The sequence below is a fragment of the Mya arenaria genome, chromosome 17 (assembly GCF_026914265.1).
Source record: "Mya arenaria isolate MELC-2E11 chromosome 17, ASM2691426v1".
Lineage (NCBI taxonomy): Eukaryota > Metazoa > Mollusca > Bivalvia > Myida > Myidae > Mya > Mya arenaria.
This window is the reverse complement of record NC_069138.1, coordinates 18,775,294-18,793,735: the sequence shown is the minus strand read 5'-3', so window position 1 is coordinate 18,793,735 and position 18,442 is coordinate 18,775,294. Positions and strand designations below refer to the sequence as shown.

Genomic DNA, 18,442 nt, shown 5'->3' with positions numbered 1-18,442 from the left:
TCTCATTCACCCCTCGAATTATGCTTTCTTGTGTACTGTGAGTTACTTGGCTAGGAAATTCTGGTCGTCATGAATAACCAATGAGGCATTTTCACTGGTGACTGTATAAAAATATTCTGGCGATTGGCGGAATTGAACAGGGTCAACCAGGGCTTCCATTAAGAATTTGTAACTGAAAGTATTATGAACTTCCTGTCAATCAATATTGAAAGTTTTACATTGAAATTAGAAGTTTAAGTCTCCAGAATACAATATCTTTTTCAACTATTTTTTTTCCGCAAGTATATTAAGAATCAAATAAATTGCAACTTTAACTTCCCCAAATTCACAAACTTATATTATAACAATTCATTGCACTTAAAATCAATTACACTGATTGAAATTGTGACCATAAAATTAATGTTGACAAAAGGTTTTGATATTTTGAACATTCAAGCTTTCTACTTTGGAAGTTTTCTTCAAAATTATGGAAGTTTTTGTACTTCCAAAGAACCAATTTTGGAGGTTTTAACCCATTTCTAAGGAGTAATATACTTCCAAACTTATTTTAATGGAAGCCCTGGTCCGCTTTATCAGTGCAATTATTAATGTCAGCAGTCAATACCACTAGGCCATGGAGACTTCTGCCACTACTGGGTTGATGAAGAAATGGATTTAAGGTTGAATTACATCAGCTCACAGCTTATTTTACAATCAAGCTAAAAAGATCACCTGCATCTGCTTAGCAATTCCTTCTCTGTCAGCAAGTATTTCGGAAAGTTGTTTTGTACCCAGTATGGTTCGTAACGTCGTGGCAGCAAGCAAACGTGTTGAGCATTGAGCATCCTGAACCTTAATCAACGACGTCGTGACGTCAAATACGTGTGCGTATATCACAGCGTCCACAGCGACCGTCACCGAGTCACGTGACAATATCTATGCATAAAACAAATATCACATGTTAAGTACCAATTCTATAAATAGATTTATTGCAGAATTAAGATTTGGTTGAAAAAGATCGGATGAAGGACTAGATTATGGAAAGCTTTAGAATTAGCATACTGGACTCTAGTCATATGGACGACAAAAATCTTTTTAACATTTATAACATGAAATATTTAATACTTATATATATATAAATATCTAGGAGAGTCATTTAAAGTAAACAAGGTCATAATTATTGTCTAGTTATCAAAGCAAAGGTAATAATTATTGATACATACCTAAAAGCAACTAAACTGCAAAAGCTTATGGCAGTGGGCTTCTACACGCAGTATGGGCGCGACTTGTGAAAATCAGTGATGCGTAAAATATCGTCAAACAGTTGTAAGCTTTGACTTTCTCTCTTCATTTCATTGTAGGTAAAAAACGCTTATTTATGAAGACTGTTGCTCATACAAGACATTGAAGCAGTGGTGTTTTAAATTTAACAACCTTGCTAAAAAGTACAAAAGTCTTAATGAATATTTTTTTCTTTCAAAAGCCATAGGGGGGCTCTCAAGTGGTGGATTTCATGGGCCACCAGTTAAGTTCACATGTCTGCAAGTACCTTGCAATGGATTTAAAGGTTTTGCGAGGGTTTTTACTTTTCAGGCATTTCACAATAAGTTTTTGAACAAAGGAATCTTTTGGGACTTTGTTTTCACAAAGTATTATCAACTTAATAATTGTATATCATGCTCAACTTAGTTCAAATATTGATTACAATGTAACAGCTTTGGAAACAAATTAACATTTGAAAAAAATATTATCACTTATAAAATAGCATACATGTAGAATAACATTAAGTATAGTATTTCATCAATATAATTTCAATTGGATGTTATTTCTGAACGAATTCAGCCATGAATATTGAACTTTTACCAAAGCGTTAAAAAAATGAAGTTCCATGCTCTTCATTGAAATATAGTTCTTTTCCTATATGCATTTATTTTTTGAAAGTGAAAAATCTTTTACCCTATAATAAGCCTGGTGTTTACAGTTCTTGAACAAATTATTCTTGGCTTTACAAAAATTAAATAAGATATCCCTTACAATCATCAGAATAAAATAAACTTGATATATTAGGAATTGCCAGGATCATGTAAAGGCAGTATACAAATCTATTCAGTACTTTTTGAAAGAGACTCCTCTCTGATCTATGCACGCATTTATTCATTTCTATACCAGGTTGAATTTGTAAGAATTTTTAAATCATAACATGCATTTAAGAAACAAATTTAGAAACTATTTTTTTTATTTAAAGTCAGATATCTAGAAAAAATAATTGCGTTAGTTTGATGTCAGCTATTTTCTGACATCCATAATCAAAAGTACAGAACAGAAAATGGTTATGTCGAAACTGCTTTATAAATTTTACTGATTTCTAAACTTCATGTGAATTATTGAAGGCCAATGTATAATACATACTGGGAACAATGCCAAATTACCTGTGACGTTAAGCTGACTTAAGTATGGATATTTCTGTTCTTTATTTACTTTATTTTACCTATATATAGCTATTTAACAAAAGCCCTTGTGAAATATACGTCATACCAACTTGAAGAAACATTTATCAGACAAATAGACTTAATTTCATAGTTGACAAAAGTAATACTTTAAAAAGTAATCTTGTTTAATTATATCAACAAAACGCAATACTAAGATTTGCTTAACAATGAAATCATATAAGTTTTATTTCAAAGGCACTTAGATGAGAATGAAATGGAATTTATCCTAGCAACCATGCAGCAAACAATGGTTGATCAAATTTTGTATTACATATTGGTTCAACAGTTTTGTTATGATGCATTTCTCTCAGCCATGTATAGCACTTGCAAAGTAAATCATTTTTTTCCTGATGTTAAGGGATTGCCTCATAACAAAGTGTTTGAAGGACCAAAAGGTCATGTTTCATGCGTTAACAGTTTTATGAAGAATCATTAACAGACAAACGAATATAAGTGTTCACAGTAATGCATCGGTATGCTTCACTCTGGCTTACATATTGTAAAAGTTTTAGTGTCTTTCGCTTACGTTTGAAGAAACAGCCCTGGTTCCCAGTAATTTGCATAAAAGATCTTTTTCTCAGATTCTCTTTTTCTCTAGGTATACCATTCTCAATTTTAGTCTTGACATTTACATATATTTCTCATCCTGTTCAAGTTGATTATTTCAGATGTCACTGTCTAACATAATCCCATTTAGGAAATAAAAAATGTTTTATATCATATTCAAATATACTTGTAGTTCATTAACATGCTAGTTAATTGTTCAATATTTATTCCAACACACATTAGTTTCTATTATCTGTATCAATCTGGACATATTTTTTTTTGTATTTTGCGCCGCTTTGCCGGAAATATTTTCACAATGATTGTGCACTTAGTCATTGAACATCATTTATCTATGTTCATTAAAATGTTGACATGCTATTTGTAATCTTGAGTCATCAGGAGTTGCCCCAAACCCCCCACCTGTAGCTACACACGAGTATGGCGAAACAAAACAGACCACATTGAAGTATTAAGAAATATTTGGGTATTATATATAATTTCTTTTTCTTTGTAAGCAAATGAAGTCTTTATGTAACTATAGCATCAAGTAGCATAAGCCTGGAAGTCAGAAATCAAGCTTGGGCTTTGTAAAACAATTGGGTTCTGTTATATGGTTATTTACTTGGGCTTGTTTGCGATAAAACCTATTACAGTTTTATAACAAATCTAACAGTTTTAAAAACTTATAGAATTCAAGTTTGTTGAAGATAATCTCAACATCAATGAAGGAAATATCAATATCTGATGTAAATTGAGATAAAGAGCATTCATGACTAACATTTCATGAACAATTTATTCCCTGAGGTCATAAATTCTTGAATAATTCCAAGATTTAATACTAGATCAATATAATATTTTCTCGAATAAATTCATAAAGCTTTTAATCTGACAAACTTTGAATTCATACAAACTAGGTTGGCACTGTTACATTATAATATGAGTATCACAAGGTACCACTGACGCTTGTCAAGGTTTACACCAACATTAGAATATGACCATCGCAAGGTACCACTGACGCTTGTCAAGGTTTACACCAACATTAGAATATGACCATCGCAAGGTACCACTGACGCTTGTCAAGGTTTACACCAACATTAGAATATGACCATCGCAAGGTACCACTGATGCTTGTCAAGGTTTACACCAACATTAGAATATTACCATCGCAAGGTACCACTGACGCTTGTCAAGGTTTACACCAACATTAGAATATTACCATCGCAAGGTACCACTGACGCTTGTCAAGGTTTACACCAACATTAGAATATGACCATCGCAAGGTACCACTGACGCTTGTCAAGGTTTACACCAACATTAGAATATTACCATCGCAAGGTACCACTGATGCTTGTCAAGGTTTACACCAACATTAGAATATGACCATCGCAAGGTACCACTGACGCTTGTCAAGGTTTACACCAACATTAGAATATGACCATCGCAAGGTACCACTGACGCTTGTCAAGGTTTACACCAACATTAGAATATGACCATCGCAAGGTACCACTGACGCTTGTCAAGGTTTACACCAACATTAGAATATGACCATCGCAAGGTACCACTGACGCTTGTCAAGGTTTACACTAACAATTTAGAATATGACCATCGCAAGGACTACCACTGACACTTGTCAAGGTTTACACCAACATTTAACAATTATTGCCATTTCTTAAAATGGACCCCAACATTGCCATTACTAAACTGACCCAACATTGATTGCAATTTCTTAAATGACTCAACATGGCCATTTTTACCTGATATTTAACACTTTTAAACTCGCCCAACATTGCCAGTTTTACACTGATTTAACATTGCCAGTTTTACACTGATTTAACATTGTCAGTTTTACACTGATTTAACATTGCCAGTCTTACATTGATTAACATTGTCAGTTTTACACTGATTTAATATTGTCAGTTTTACACTGATTTAACATTGCTAGTCTTACATTGATTTAACATTGCCAGTTTAATTTACACTGATTTAACATAATTTTGCCAGTTTAACACTGATTCAACATTGCCAGTTTTAAAAATAAAACATTGCAAGTTTTATATTTTCTAACATTCCTCGCATTATAGCCTTCCAACTTGATGTTCATGAAAACATCAGCTAATTACTAATTTGAAAACACATACATGCTTTCAAATTTAACATTCTACATTTTTAAGTTATGGGTTATTTTATATAATAATATTATACATAATATATCATATTTATAGTGAACATACCTGTTAATTTTACAGGCTGTTTATTCTTGACAAATAACACTATTCAGATAATGTTTGCCAAATATATTGACCTTGTTCATATAAACGTTTTTTGGCACAAAACATTTCAAAAATGGACTGTTCAATAGATGAACTATTGACTGATTATTGATTGAAACACAGACTTTTTCACTCGGTAAACAAATAAGAAAAGTGAAACCTTTTTAACATGATATCTAATGTATTGAAATGGTTGCTCCAAAGCTCAACTAGAAGATTTTATAATGTTTTGTATACAAAAATAACAAAATACATCTAGGGAGACAAAATAAGATCATGAAAGTTTTCCAAATAATATCATATAAAGCTCAAACAAAGTAAGAAATATTAAAAAGAAAAACCCATACATCAGCTCGCAATTTTTTTCCAAACAGGTTCACAAAAATATCTAGGACACAATAATTTTTAACTGTTCTGATGGTTATTATATCATTTTCTTATGGTAATTTTCATCATACAGAATTACTGACAATTTACGTGGACAGGAAATGTCCAATCAGACTATTTATCAGTTGTGGCGTAATTGTACACTCATTATAGTATAAATTAAGCCAAACTTTCCTATAAGATCAGGCCCCAATATCACGAAAATACTCAAGTCAAATTTCAATCTCAGTCTCAACTCTTTTTTCCACATTACAGCATCATATGATTCAAAATTGTAAATGTTTTACCCTTTTTAAAATGGCATTCTCTCATTCATTATGTTGATAAAAAAATTATGGTCAATATTTTACAGAAAATAAAATTGAGAGCAAAAATTGTGCTGGAGTCCAATTCATTATTTTTGAGTTTTACTCAAATACATTTTGTGCTGTATATTTTTTATTTTTTTAGAATATTGAGCAGTCATGTATAACATACTGCACGTGAGAATGTGCTTTTAACAAGAGATGTTAGTGAAACATTTATGCCCCCTTGGGAGCCAAATTGTTAGTAGGATTTGGACACTTAAATAAACAAGTATGAGGTTCCTGGGTCAAAGCGTTCTCAAGTTATTGATCGGAAACCGTTTTTCATGTAAAGGTCACACTGACCTTGACCTTTGACCCACTGACCTCAAAATCAATAGGGTTCATCTGCTGGTCATGACCAATAAGCCTACCTAGTATGAGGTCCCTGGGTCAAAGCGTTCTCAAGTTATTGATCGGAAACCGTTTTTCATGTTAAGGTCACACTGACCTTGACCTTTGACCCACTGACCTCAAAATCAATAGGGTTCATCTGCTGGTCATGACCAATACACCTACCAAGTATGAGGTTCCTGGGTCAAAGCGTTCTCAAGTTATTGATCGGAAACCGTTTTTCATGTAAAGGTCACACTGACCTTGACCTTTGACCCACTGACCTCAAAATCAATAGGGTTCATCTGCTGGTGATGACCAATACACATACCAAGTATGAGGTCCCTCGGTCAAAGCGTTCTCAAGTTATTGATCGGAAACCATTTGGTATTCCGACCGACCGACAGACAGACAGACCGACCGACATGTGCAAAACAATATACCCCACTTTTTTCAAAAGGGGGCATAAAAATAGTAAAATGTTAGTAATTTTTAATAATGTCATACTGTAATGTGGAAAAATGAGTTGAGACTGAGATTGAGATTTGACTTAAGTAGTTTCGAGATATTGGGGCCAGGTCCCTATTTCTCGAAAATTCTTGAGTGTTTGTAGGCTTTCAGTAGCAATTAATTTATTTTATTTTGATTTTACTAATTTTCTTTTAGTTTATCCTGATTATTAAAAGAGATAAAAAATACCCTTCTTTGAATATATAAAAAATCTTTAGGAATGTAAATATTACACAATATGTACCAAAACAGAAATAGAGAAAGTAGATTAATTATGTTATATATAAGAGACTTAAAGATGCACTCTTACTCCCATTTAAGATTTACCACAATTAATACAATTGTTTTAAAATACCAAAAAGGATGAATAAATATTATATCGAAACAATGGTTCTTATGAATTAAGGATACCAAGTTTTATTTGAAAGAAAGGTGCAGAAATCATGGTATTTCTACCTTACGAGACGATAGTAAATGGCACTAAATCTTTTATCACTCACCAATCGTTTAATATTTTAGCGTTTTCAGCCATTAAATACTCTTTTAAATTCTTCTTATCAGTAAATAATATTTTCCATAAATACATTATTTTTTAAGAAGTAAAAGGTTTATCCCTCAAAATGTATGTTTGGTACACATGTGTATGTATTAATTTTGAACAAGAGTGTCACTTTAAGATATTTCGAGAAACTAGGCCCTAATCTTCTGTTAATTTAACACAACCGATATCTTAGGGGAGGATGGCACGAAGCGTTCTCATATTATACCACAACGCGTTGGAATCTTATCAAGTCAAACTTCTTCTATCTTACATTATACTATCTTCAATTTTATCTGAAATTGTCATCTTTTCTTAACTTAAACTACCAAACTCACCTCTTGGGGTGGGATGTCGTAGGAAAATGTTCTAATATCCACGTTCTTGAATGAATCCACACATGGAAACAGGAAAAACAGCCCTGAAATTCATAAAACTGCATAACCCATGTACATGTGAATAACAATACTATTATTTTAATTTCATCACTATTCCATTCTTACAAGGCCAAGAAAAAAGCATTTAGATTGGGTTACGGTTTACCTGACTCTACCTACCAAATAAGGCGACAACCCTACGGTTTTTATAGTCAGTTTGTAAGTGTGTGTTTTTTTATGAAGTTTAAAGCTTTAAACTCAATATTACTTTAACACCATTCTCCTATCCTTGGAACCCCAGCGTATCATAACCTATATCAGATACGCTGGGGTGCCGAGGATGCATTCTCCATGATGACTATAATGTTCTTACATAACGCCTAATAAAATATAAAAACTAAATAAGAATAAAAACAGCCTTTACCTACCCTACCTAGTTTTGAAAATGATGTAACCTTAACCAAACAATTTTCTTTTGGCCTTATGAGTGCAAAAGAATGCATTACATAAACCTAGAAGTGTATTATTTCAGGAAGGTTAAATATGCAAAATAATATATATAATAAATGATGCCGCCATCATGAAGCAATTTCATTATATAGTTTTGATATATATAGCTATAGTGTACAATGTCAAAACTATCCAAAAAGTGTGATGTAACATCATTAATAAATAGCGTTGAAAGTGGCTACGCTATAAAGCATTGTTTCATGTATTTTACACTGTAGCACATAAGAAGTCATGATATAAATTTATTTATTTAAATTCAAGATTAATTCCAATTACATTGATCAGTCCAAAATTCTATTGATAACTTACCTGGCCCCTTGGCACCTCCCGACACAACACGACCCAGTCGGAAAATGACGGCCCTTTCATATTCTTGAACCACCTGATGTTACCAAAAGAAATGTATTGTTGGTTTAAAAGTCCCCGCTATTCTACGGATTGGGGGGGGGGGGGCCATGGTAACAATTGACTGGTGCATAATATGATGAAATTTGCTCCATTTTAATGGGGACATTTATGTATCGACAATGAAACTGAGAATCAAAATCAAATGCTAAAGCATGTCTCTTTTACTACGTTGTTTTTGATTTTTTTCATGTTTAACAAATATCATATGCGAGTATTTACCTTGAGGGCGCAGAACAGGGAGAATGGGAAAAACATGATCATGATGAGGATGGAGAAGCCCATCAGAATGTAACCGCAGCAACCAATGTCGCCATCTTGTTCCACTGCACGATCACCACCATGAGTTTTACCTGCACATGGACAAATAAACATGAAATTAGTAACACATCAACTAGATGCCAATTGGAGCCAGTCCCTCTGTCTGGTCATTTATAATAATCGTATGTTGTCAGCGGTGGTAAAAATAATATTGGATATAAAACAATACCTTATAATAATATGTATTGATGAAATATAACCCCTTTAAGGATTGAATGTTTGAATGATATTAAGTGTATTTTAGGTTAAATAAAGGTGCATGCTACATTATTTTTTAAAACAAAATTGAGATGTATAAATATCTATGGATGGTGATTGGGGATATACCTATAAATAGTAACAAGTAATACCAGCCATGTCATTAGGAAGGAATGTGGATATATATAAATGGAAACGAATCATAAGTCTGAGACACTATTGGATTGTACTAATACTATGCAACAGACACAAACATGAGCATGGGTTTTAAGACTTGCAGATTGGCAATCCATACTACAGCAAGCCCCGACCTTCGAGCCCCAACCCTGCCGTAACAGTTATGCTTTTTTACATATTGTCCATCACAATTCTTTTATTGGGAAGTCATTATGCTGACAAAAAAATAGTAACTTTAAAAAAAGAATAAGATTTAATAAATATAATATTGCCAAAAACCTTTTATCAGATTTGCTGTCTATTATATTAACGAATTGCATAAAATATGGACAGAAAACTATTGGTGAATTTGTATAGTTTTAGACCATTTATTCAACATATCAAAATTGATACAAATAGAGATTTTCACTAAACATGACCCAATTTGCAAAATAACTTCCATTAAAAAGTTGTAAATTTTTCAAATTTAAATTTAGGCCAGCTCAGAAAATATATTTTAGCAAGCAACATGATCTTGGATATATATTACAACGTAATGAACATTCATGTAAAACAAGACATCACAATGCAGAAACTAATGCTCGACTGGGTCAACAATACAATAAGAATGTTGGTATAAGGTCAACATTTGCCATATAGGTCAAGGTCATTTATTGACATTACTTCATTTTCTTTTCAAGTAGAAGCCTTAAGGAGATGGCAGAAATAGTCTTGTTATTAACACTGATAATGCAAAATTGATGACATTTTAACACTTTGTAAATCTATAAAGTGTGTGTGGCCAGATACATTTATGTTAAGATTGTAACCCTTAATTATTTTTAAACACGAAGGCTCACCAAAGTGTCAAGGACAAATTTGTGTCAAATTAAACAAGAGCTATCTCATTTGCCTTATCAGAATAATAGTCAATTGACCTCTTGGTGTGACCTTGGCCTTGGAGCACAAATGCTAGCTTGGCACACTTTCCCATGCTGCTATACATTTCTGTTAGGTTTCATCAAGATGAATAAAAATTGAGTTACAGTTGAGACAAAATAATATTGTAATAAACCGATGAACAGACTAACAGAAGGACAATACAACTTATTTTTGTTTCCTTTTATAACTTTTAACATAAAAAAATATAACTAGTCTGGATTGATTATGACAACACTTATGCTGTAAATAGGGCACCTTGACCTTTCAATGACCTTGACCTGTGAGGAGTTTATTTATAGAAGATATATATACAATAACAATGCAGTCTAACCCTACAAGCGGACAAGCATGAATCAGTGATTTTTTACGAAATCCTTCCACTGCCTGGGTCTTTAAAATTGGGAATGTTTTTAGACTGAAGGAAAATGATATTCTTTCTATGTAGATGTATTTAATAATAACAAATATACATATTTAGACTATTGGGAGACATGTATGTAGTAAGGCTAAGCTGTTCTTGTGATAATAATTATTGTTTTGTTTTCTGGAAGGCGGTATAATTGTTTTGGAAAATGGCCACTTTTCGCTTTAGAAGGAAGGATTGGGAGGCGGTATAATTGTTACGAAAAATGGCCACTTTTCGCTTTAGAAGGAAGGGTTGGGAGTTGTTACTAAGATAAATCACTGATTATGCATTTAAAACATGTCTAGCTGTGTTATATGTTTATGCACTAATATTATAAACAATACAATATATAATACAAATATCTATGCAAAGGTTCGTTAGTTTTTTGGAATTACATAAAAAATGACATTTTTTATATACATGACTGTATGCCAGATGTTAATTTTTCAAATTCTGTTGCAGAAATAAAACACATTAATTAAATTCAAAGCAAATTTGAATATGGATTAAATTTGTCTTAAAACATATAAATATAGTTACGTACGTGGTCCTGAAAATTGAAAGAAAGTAAAATAACTGAATAATGGGATATTGAAAGATGAATATAAGGCATCAATTATAGTGCAATTAGAATTAGAAGCAAATATATTAATCATGAGAATATCGGGTAAAAGTTAATATTGATAATTGTTAATATTGATTACTTGGGTATACTATTTGATAATCTCTCTACTAACTATATATTATATAAAAAGGACTAAGATACTAAGGAATTAGAAACACACTTTTTAATGGGTGAAGAGTGAGATAGTTGTATATTTAAAAGTGAAAATAGTTTTAAATACACAAAAAGTGCAGACAAAATTGTATGATTGAAAGTGAAAAAAACTGCTCCAATCTGGATTCCAATAATCGTCTGTTTTCAATAGGTAAGATTGCCAGAGTAATGGGACTTTGTACATATTTGCCTTCTCTCATTATGAACAAGTGAACCAAGTTTCAAATGACTACCCCAGGTAATATATTCAAAGGTTTTTGTGTTACAGTTAAAATTGTTAAAAAAATGTATGATCAAACACATGATAGGCTGACACGGATGACACCAGTGCTATGAAATTAACTTTTCCTAAATTAAACAGTCAATAAAAAATTAAAGGAAGTGGAATCAAATAAACTGTATTATGTCACACACAACCTTGACGTAATAATCATGTGACTCACCAGTTTGGGCTGGATACGGTTCCGTACGTTGGTAGCCTCCTTGGCCGTCCATTTCAATTGTCTGGGGATGGACCGAAATCTTGACTGCTTAAAACTGGAAAATATGTAAGGTAACATATAAGTTTTTCTAACATTACGCGGAGAGGTTGTGAAACACTCATGCACATCGTTACATGGGTATGTCAGAAGCTGGTAAAGGTTCCTGTTTTATATATTAACACCTCAACTTCCATTCCTTGAGTGAACAGCCTCTTGACAATTGCGATTTTCATCCAATATACGCAACATTTTCAGATATGCTCTGATCATGTATAAATTTACATGTTCATTAAAAATTGTTTATCTTGTTATTGTTTTAATTGTGTCAGCAGGCCACCTAAGACTTAATTCAACATGTTGAAAAGTGTTTATTTATGATTTGTTATAATATTGTTGTCTGACTAGCGTTTCAATTTTATGTTCAAAATCAACTATAAAGTTGTTCATTTTTCCGGCGTTGTTATGACATCATTATGACAAACCGTTTCTAGTAACGGTGGGGTAGTTCTATTTACAGTATGGGTGAGAAAAAAATTACTGAAAGGATTTCTTAAACGAAATAAAGTATTTTTTAACAATTCTGGATATAAAAAATGAACGATTAGCGTAAATAAAAGTAATGAATTGCATGATTGTGGAGTCCTTCAACCAGCCCAACGCAGCGTTATACCCTGATAATGACATCAACCAGATAATTCATTCCTTAAATGGACTGTGTCACAGATTGGCACCAAAAAAAGTGTTTTTCTGTAACGATTCTCAGGACAATTATCTATTAATAGAATGTGTTACGCTTTTAATATCATAATTGTAAAAAAAAGTACCAAAATGTAAAAAAAAATTGTGTTCGAACCTGCGTCGCCAAAATTGAAGTCCAGCGTCTTACTCACTGAGCTATTAAGGCTTACTCTAATCGGGTGACATAATTAAGCTATACACCTACCTCGGTAATATCACGTGATATAAGCCAATCACGCTTAAGGAATGAATTCTACCTGGTAGACATACCCAGTAATCTTTTTTAATGGAAAAATATGAAATAACTGCTGAACTTAAATAAATTGTAAACTATGTGGTACTTCAGTAAGTAAGTTTCAATGCATTGTACACATCGATGCCAAGTTTATGTCATTTTTCGACAATTTTCTTTTTTTCCCGCTATTTTATCATCTGTGAGACAGCCCCTTTAAATAAAAGTAGTTTTGCTAAATCTCTCTTTAAAAATGAGATGACTGAAATTTGTATTTATCACTTTCCTCCTGTGTTCCGGCATGTGATTTTGAATATGTTTAGTATACACATACCTCAATAACGAAGCACATAATAAAGATTAACATATACATTTTATGATATACCCATACAAGAAAAGTTTTGTAACCACTGTTTAAGTGTTGAACATTTTCTGATGGCTTTTTTGATGAACTGAACATGGTGCACAAGTAAAGGTTTGATCAGACAAACTAGAAGAATGTTTTATCCTGAATACTAAACATAGAATAAAAGAATTGATTCCTCAAAAAGTTTTGCAACTATGTTTGAATTTTCCAAAAGACCCATTTTTCAGATTCAAAAATAGTATACTTATCTTCTAGTAATAGATTGGGGGGGGGGAGGGGGTGAACAAATGCCAACAAATGAAGCCTAAAACACCAAATTTTGACCTAAAATTAATACCAAAAAAATTAAAGCGCTGAGGTGAAAATATACAACTTATACATATAATAGTGTTTTTCATATTAATGTCCACTTTATAAGATGTCAAGTAGGGTTTAAATGCATCAACATATTTATACCAGCCATTTCAGTTCTGACATCGGTGAAATAAAATTTTTGTGGCAGTTTGGTGGTTTATGCCCCTGACCCCCCTTCCAGTTATGAATTCCAGGATCTGCCACTGTAGACTAGATGTCTTAGCATTATGACAATTGCAAAGTTACATTTATCCTACAATTTCTTTTCCTCGATAATAGAATGTTTGCATAGCAACCATGCAGATAATATTGTTTTTTCATGTTTTCAATTTGCACTTGGGTGGTGTCACCGTTGTCGTTTTATTCATGCAGAAGAATTTTTACTCTCTAATTTCTATGATAACTTGAAACTGTTACATTTAATGAATATGTATATATATATACATGTAGTACTGCTGCACATAAATGTTCTTTTAAAAAAAATCTAAAAAGACTTTGAAGAAATGAAAAGCATACACTTTCAGATGTCACCAATTTACTACATTTAGTAGGAGCATGAATTTTTTCATATGGTCCATATTAGTTGAGCATTTTAATATCTGACCAATAGTACATTACAGTGCATTCAGTCACAAAGTTTGATAGCATTATGCTCATGAACAGTCCATACCGGCCATGTCGAAGTTGCTGGGACCTTGGGAGATAAGGAACATTCGAGTTTAACAAAATACAAAACAATTAATTCATATAATTAATTAATTAAAATATGTACTTAACCTAAAATATTCCAAAACAATCGAGATAACAGAGTTCGACATAGCAAGTTTTGACTGTGAATTTAATTTTTAAATCACTCAACTTTTTACATATATACATCCCAATTTTATACAGTGTGCTCCGTCTAAGCCTTTTGCTTGTTAAAGCAAATCTAATCAAAATACCAAAGAGTCAATGCATTTAGTCTTTTATTCTTGTAGTATCATTAAAACAATGCCTTCATTTGTGTATAATCACTAAAATTCTTTTATCATACAACTTATGAAAAACCTAATTACTTATTAAGAAATTTTAAGTATTTTTAATGGCCTTCGTACGCTCTGTGTCCAAGTTTGAATAAAACTGGTTCAGAAATCTTGATGACAGAGTGGTAATAACTAACTATCGACAACAGACATACGGACAATCACTTTGTTAAAAATATTTATCATACACTTATTACTATAAAATCATTATTTCTACATTCCTTCAATGATATAGAATTTTTAAAGTAACAAGCGTTTATTAATTGTGAGTAAAATATTAAGAATGTTATAAATAGATGCAACTAAAAATTCATTATTGATTATTTAAAAACATGTCATGAACATGTACACACTCAAAATCTTAACGAACAACTAACTTAAGATGGTTTTGTTCTAACTTAAGATGGTTTTGTTCGCAAACTCATCAAAGTCCACAACATTATAAATACTTAAAATGTGTCTTCAATAAAAGATGTTTATAATCTTGAATATGAAGTATTAAATGTCCTTGATAAACCCAACAGTAAATCAGGTAAATTTCGTCAATGAACGTGATAATACTTAATATCAAATGATTTCATCTGTATCAAATTATAACAAGAGGCCCATAATTATGCATGGCTTGTTTGGTCTTTTTATATAAAGAGCTTGTATGTAAGGGTAATAGGCAACATGTATACTGATAGTTCACTAAAATCATCATATTATTTTATTGGTTTATGAATGAGATATTAATAATAAGTCTTCGAAATTAGACTATTGGATGAACCAGCCTGATCAATCCTTATAGATAGTGGTGCTTCCCTTAAAAAATCAACAAGCCATGCTTATTTTTATTAGAAAATCCAGAATTTGAGCAAGCCCAGAAAGCATTTAACCAGTGCGGGCCTTTCTGGCTTGTGACAATTTTAGTCACTCTTACTTAAAGCTGCACTCTCATAGATTTATCGTTTTGACAACTTTTTTATTTTTTGTCTTTGAATGAGCATTTTTTTTGCGTAAATATCTGCAAACCAATGATAAAAGACTGCTGACAAAGGACCAGATCGCAGATTTGCATATTTCCGTTCGGAAATGAATGTCTTATGGCTTAAACCGTTACTAACGGTTTAAGGAAAATGCATAAAACATCAATATTTTACCTTAAATATAAAAATCTTCGATCTTATATTTGTCAGCAGTCTCATATTACTGGTTTCCATGCATTTTCACTAAAATGGCTCGTTCCAAGACAAAAAATAAAAAAGTTGTCAAAACATTCAATCTGTGAGAGTGCAGCTTTAATATCAATTGATTTAATTTCTATCAAGTAATAAATACTTGTTAGTAATTATTTCTTTAATACAATCTGTATTGTGCACATATATACATGTAACTGTTTTCTCAATAAACTATTTAAGTGACACTCTTATTCAAAATCAATACATACATGTACACATGTATAACAAATATCAATTTTGACTGATGAACTTTTTACTACTTACTAAATAATGCATTTATGGAAATTATTTATATCTGATATCAAGTTTGTAACCGTGTATTTAATAACAGAAAACGCAAAAATATTAAACGATTTGTGAATGCTAAAAGATTTACTTTGAACGACTATATACATGTAGTCCCATGAGGTAGAAATGCCATGTTTAAGGAATATTTCTTTCAAATTAAATTCGGTGTCCTTTGAACCATTGTTTTCGAAATTTATTCATCCTTTTTGGTATACTGTTTTAATTGTGGTAAATCCTATTTGGGAGTAAGAGTGCATCTCTAAATAATATAGAATGTTTAAATAAATATACACATACTATATACATATATGTATTTTTTTGCTGTTTATTGTAGGTTTTTGCTTAATGTAGGCTTAAGTACATCGCTTTAAATGTTCTGATTCCTAACCTACCAAATATTGCTCGTATTGTATAACTTCATGTATAAACATCTTACTTAATTGTAAGGTGTTAAACCACTAAGCAATGGCTATTTACCTACGTAGTCATTCTAAAATGCCGTCCTGAGGTTTCTTTTTTTAATGAAGTATAGCCTGGTCCAGGCTAAACATCATTAAAAAAAAAGAAGCCTGGACTGCATTTTAGAATGACTAGCTATTTACCCCACTTTGAGATGATAAGTTAAGAAATAAATTGTAAAATTTGCTAATGTACCTGTAAATATTCCTGTCTTTACCACTTTATGAATAGCAATTCCACTGACACTGACAGACCTTAATAGAACCAAATACAGAGATTATTGATTTCAAATACCATGAATACTATGACAACGAAACTTGTCTGGCTCTCTGATCAATGCACCTGGCACGCCCTTGTTGACTATTTCAAAGCGTTCAAAGGCATAGGTGTATGCGACTCTTACGGATGTAAGTACGGTAGTCAGCTTATTTCGTCTCATAAATAGACACCTAGAACTCGCATTATAAATTTCGGTATTGGCAGGCTAGGAGTAGGGAAACATAAAAATGCAAATGGTAAAAAAGGTTGTTTTTTTGAAAGCTCATCAATGTGACTAAATAGAGTGAGATTATTATGACACTCAATATTTGTCACCAAACGTCTAAAGCAAACAATTATATGATGAGGGTTCAGCTACAGTTTTGTATGAACATGATATATGTATGCTATAAAAATTTCAAGGCTGTACTTACATAAAACGTAGAAAAAAAGGTATTGTACTACGCAATAAATCCAATATAATTCCTTTGCATTCGAACTCAACTTGAACTGAAAGCTGTATTAATTAAAAGCTTAATGCTTACCCTCTTTATATACCACGCAGCTGTACGTGTATAAATAGTAAATATCCGATATTTCAAAACTTAAAATATTGCGAAATATATCCGGGTAGACGATCAATAGACCCTACTAAATATAGATGGTTCAAAATAGGTCAGTATGTGTGACACTATGTTCATATGACGGTTTGTTTACATCCCGTGACCTAGTAACTGAACTCGGTTATTTCCGTTTTATTCTTTAGTCATCAGACCCGATCATAACCGTGACGACTCGGATATCTCCGGCAAACATCGCTCAAATAAGGTACGCGACTCTAACAAAAATGAATGTAAAAAGAATATACCGAGTTACCTTTCTCTAACACTCTCTGACTGGGCATGCCCCAAAACGAATTTAATTTTGTTCAATTTTGCTCATTGTATCAAATGAACAGCTAAACGTTTGTCCTACGAATTCATTGTGATATTTGACAGGCCATAGTACCTATTTCTATAGAAGATACATATTAAAGTTTGGTATCATATTAAAGGGGGAAATAGATACTTCCATCACACTTTTTATTTTTTGATTATACATCATTGGAAAAGATCACTAGCGGATGCAGGGGGCGCGCGCCCCACCTAAAATCGTCCAAGTTTACTTTTTATTTCAATTCAGGAGAAGAAAAAAACTCGCCACAAACGCACCATTTCGGACTAAAAATGGTTAAAATATCCCCCTGCCAACAATTTAACAAAATAAATTTCATTGCAGAGGGAGGGGCGCAAGTAAAATGGATATGTCCATAAGTCACGACCCCATGTAATGTCGTATCCTTGATCCACCTCTAAGGATATTAATTCGAATGATCAAATGACAGGTAGGGGTATAATTACTGCAATAAACGTTTTTCTTTTGATGATTTTTGTCCAAGTTTCACAGAACGGGTGTGCTTCCATAAGAAACTAAAACTGTATTATATTTGTTCTTTTCAGACACTCTGAAGGAAAGATATAAGCGGAACCAAGC

At 32.3% G+C, this 18,442-nt stretch overlaps 1 protein-coding gene across 2 annotated transcripts in view; it reads right to left on the bottom strand.

Moving 5' to 3' along the window:
* LOC128224176 (band 7 protein AGAP004871-like) overlaps positions 1-17,611 on the bottom strand; it is a 34,437-nt gene extending 16,826 nt beyond the window's left edge. The window contains exons 1-5 of one of the 2 annotated variants that reach the window (XM_052933920.1): positions 17,455-17,611; positions 11,933-12,026; positions 8,911-9,041; positions 8,593-8,665; positions 7,735-7,817 (exon numbers count right to left, since the gene is read on the bottom strand). In XM_052933920.1, coding sequence (XP_052789880.1) covers positions 7,735-7,817; positions 8,593-8,665; positions 8,911-9,041; positions 11,933-11,984 — 339 coding nt within the window. In that variant the 5' untranslated portion in view covers positions 11,985-12,026; positions 17,455-17,611. The remainder of the gene's footprint in view (positions 1-7,734; positions 7,818-8,592; positions 8,666-8,910; positions 9,042-11,932; positions 12,027-17,454) is intronic. The other variant, XM_052933919.1, reaches the window with a different exon arrangement.
* Between the last annotated feature and the right edge of the window lie 831 nt (positions 17,612-18,442).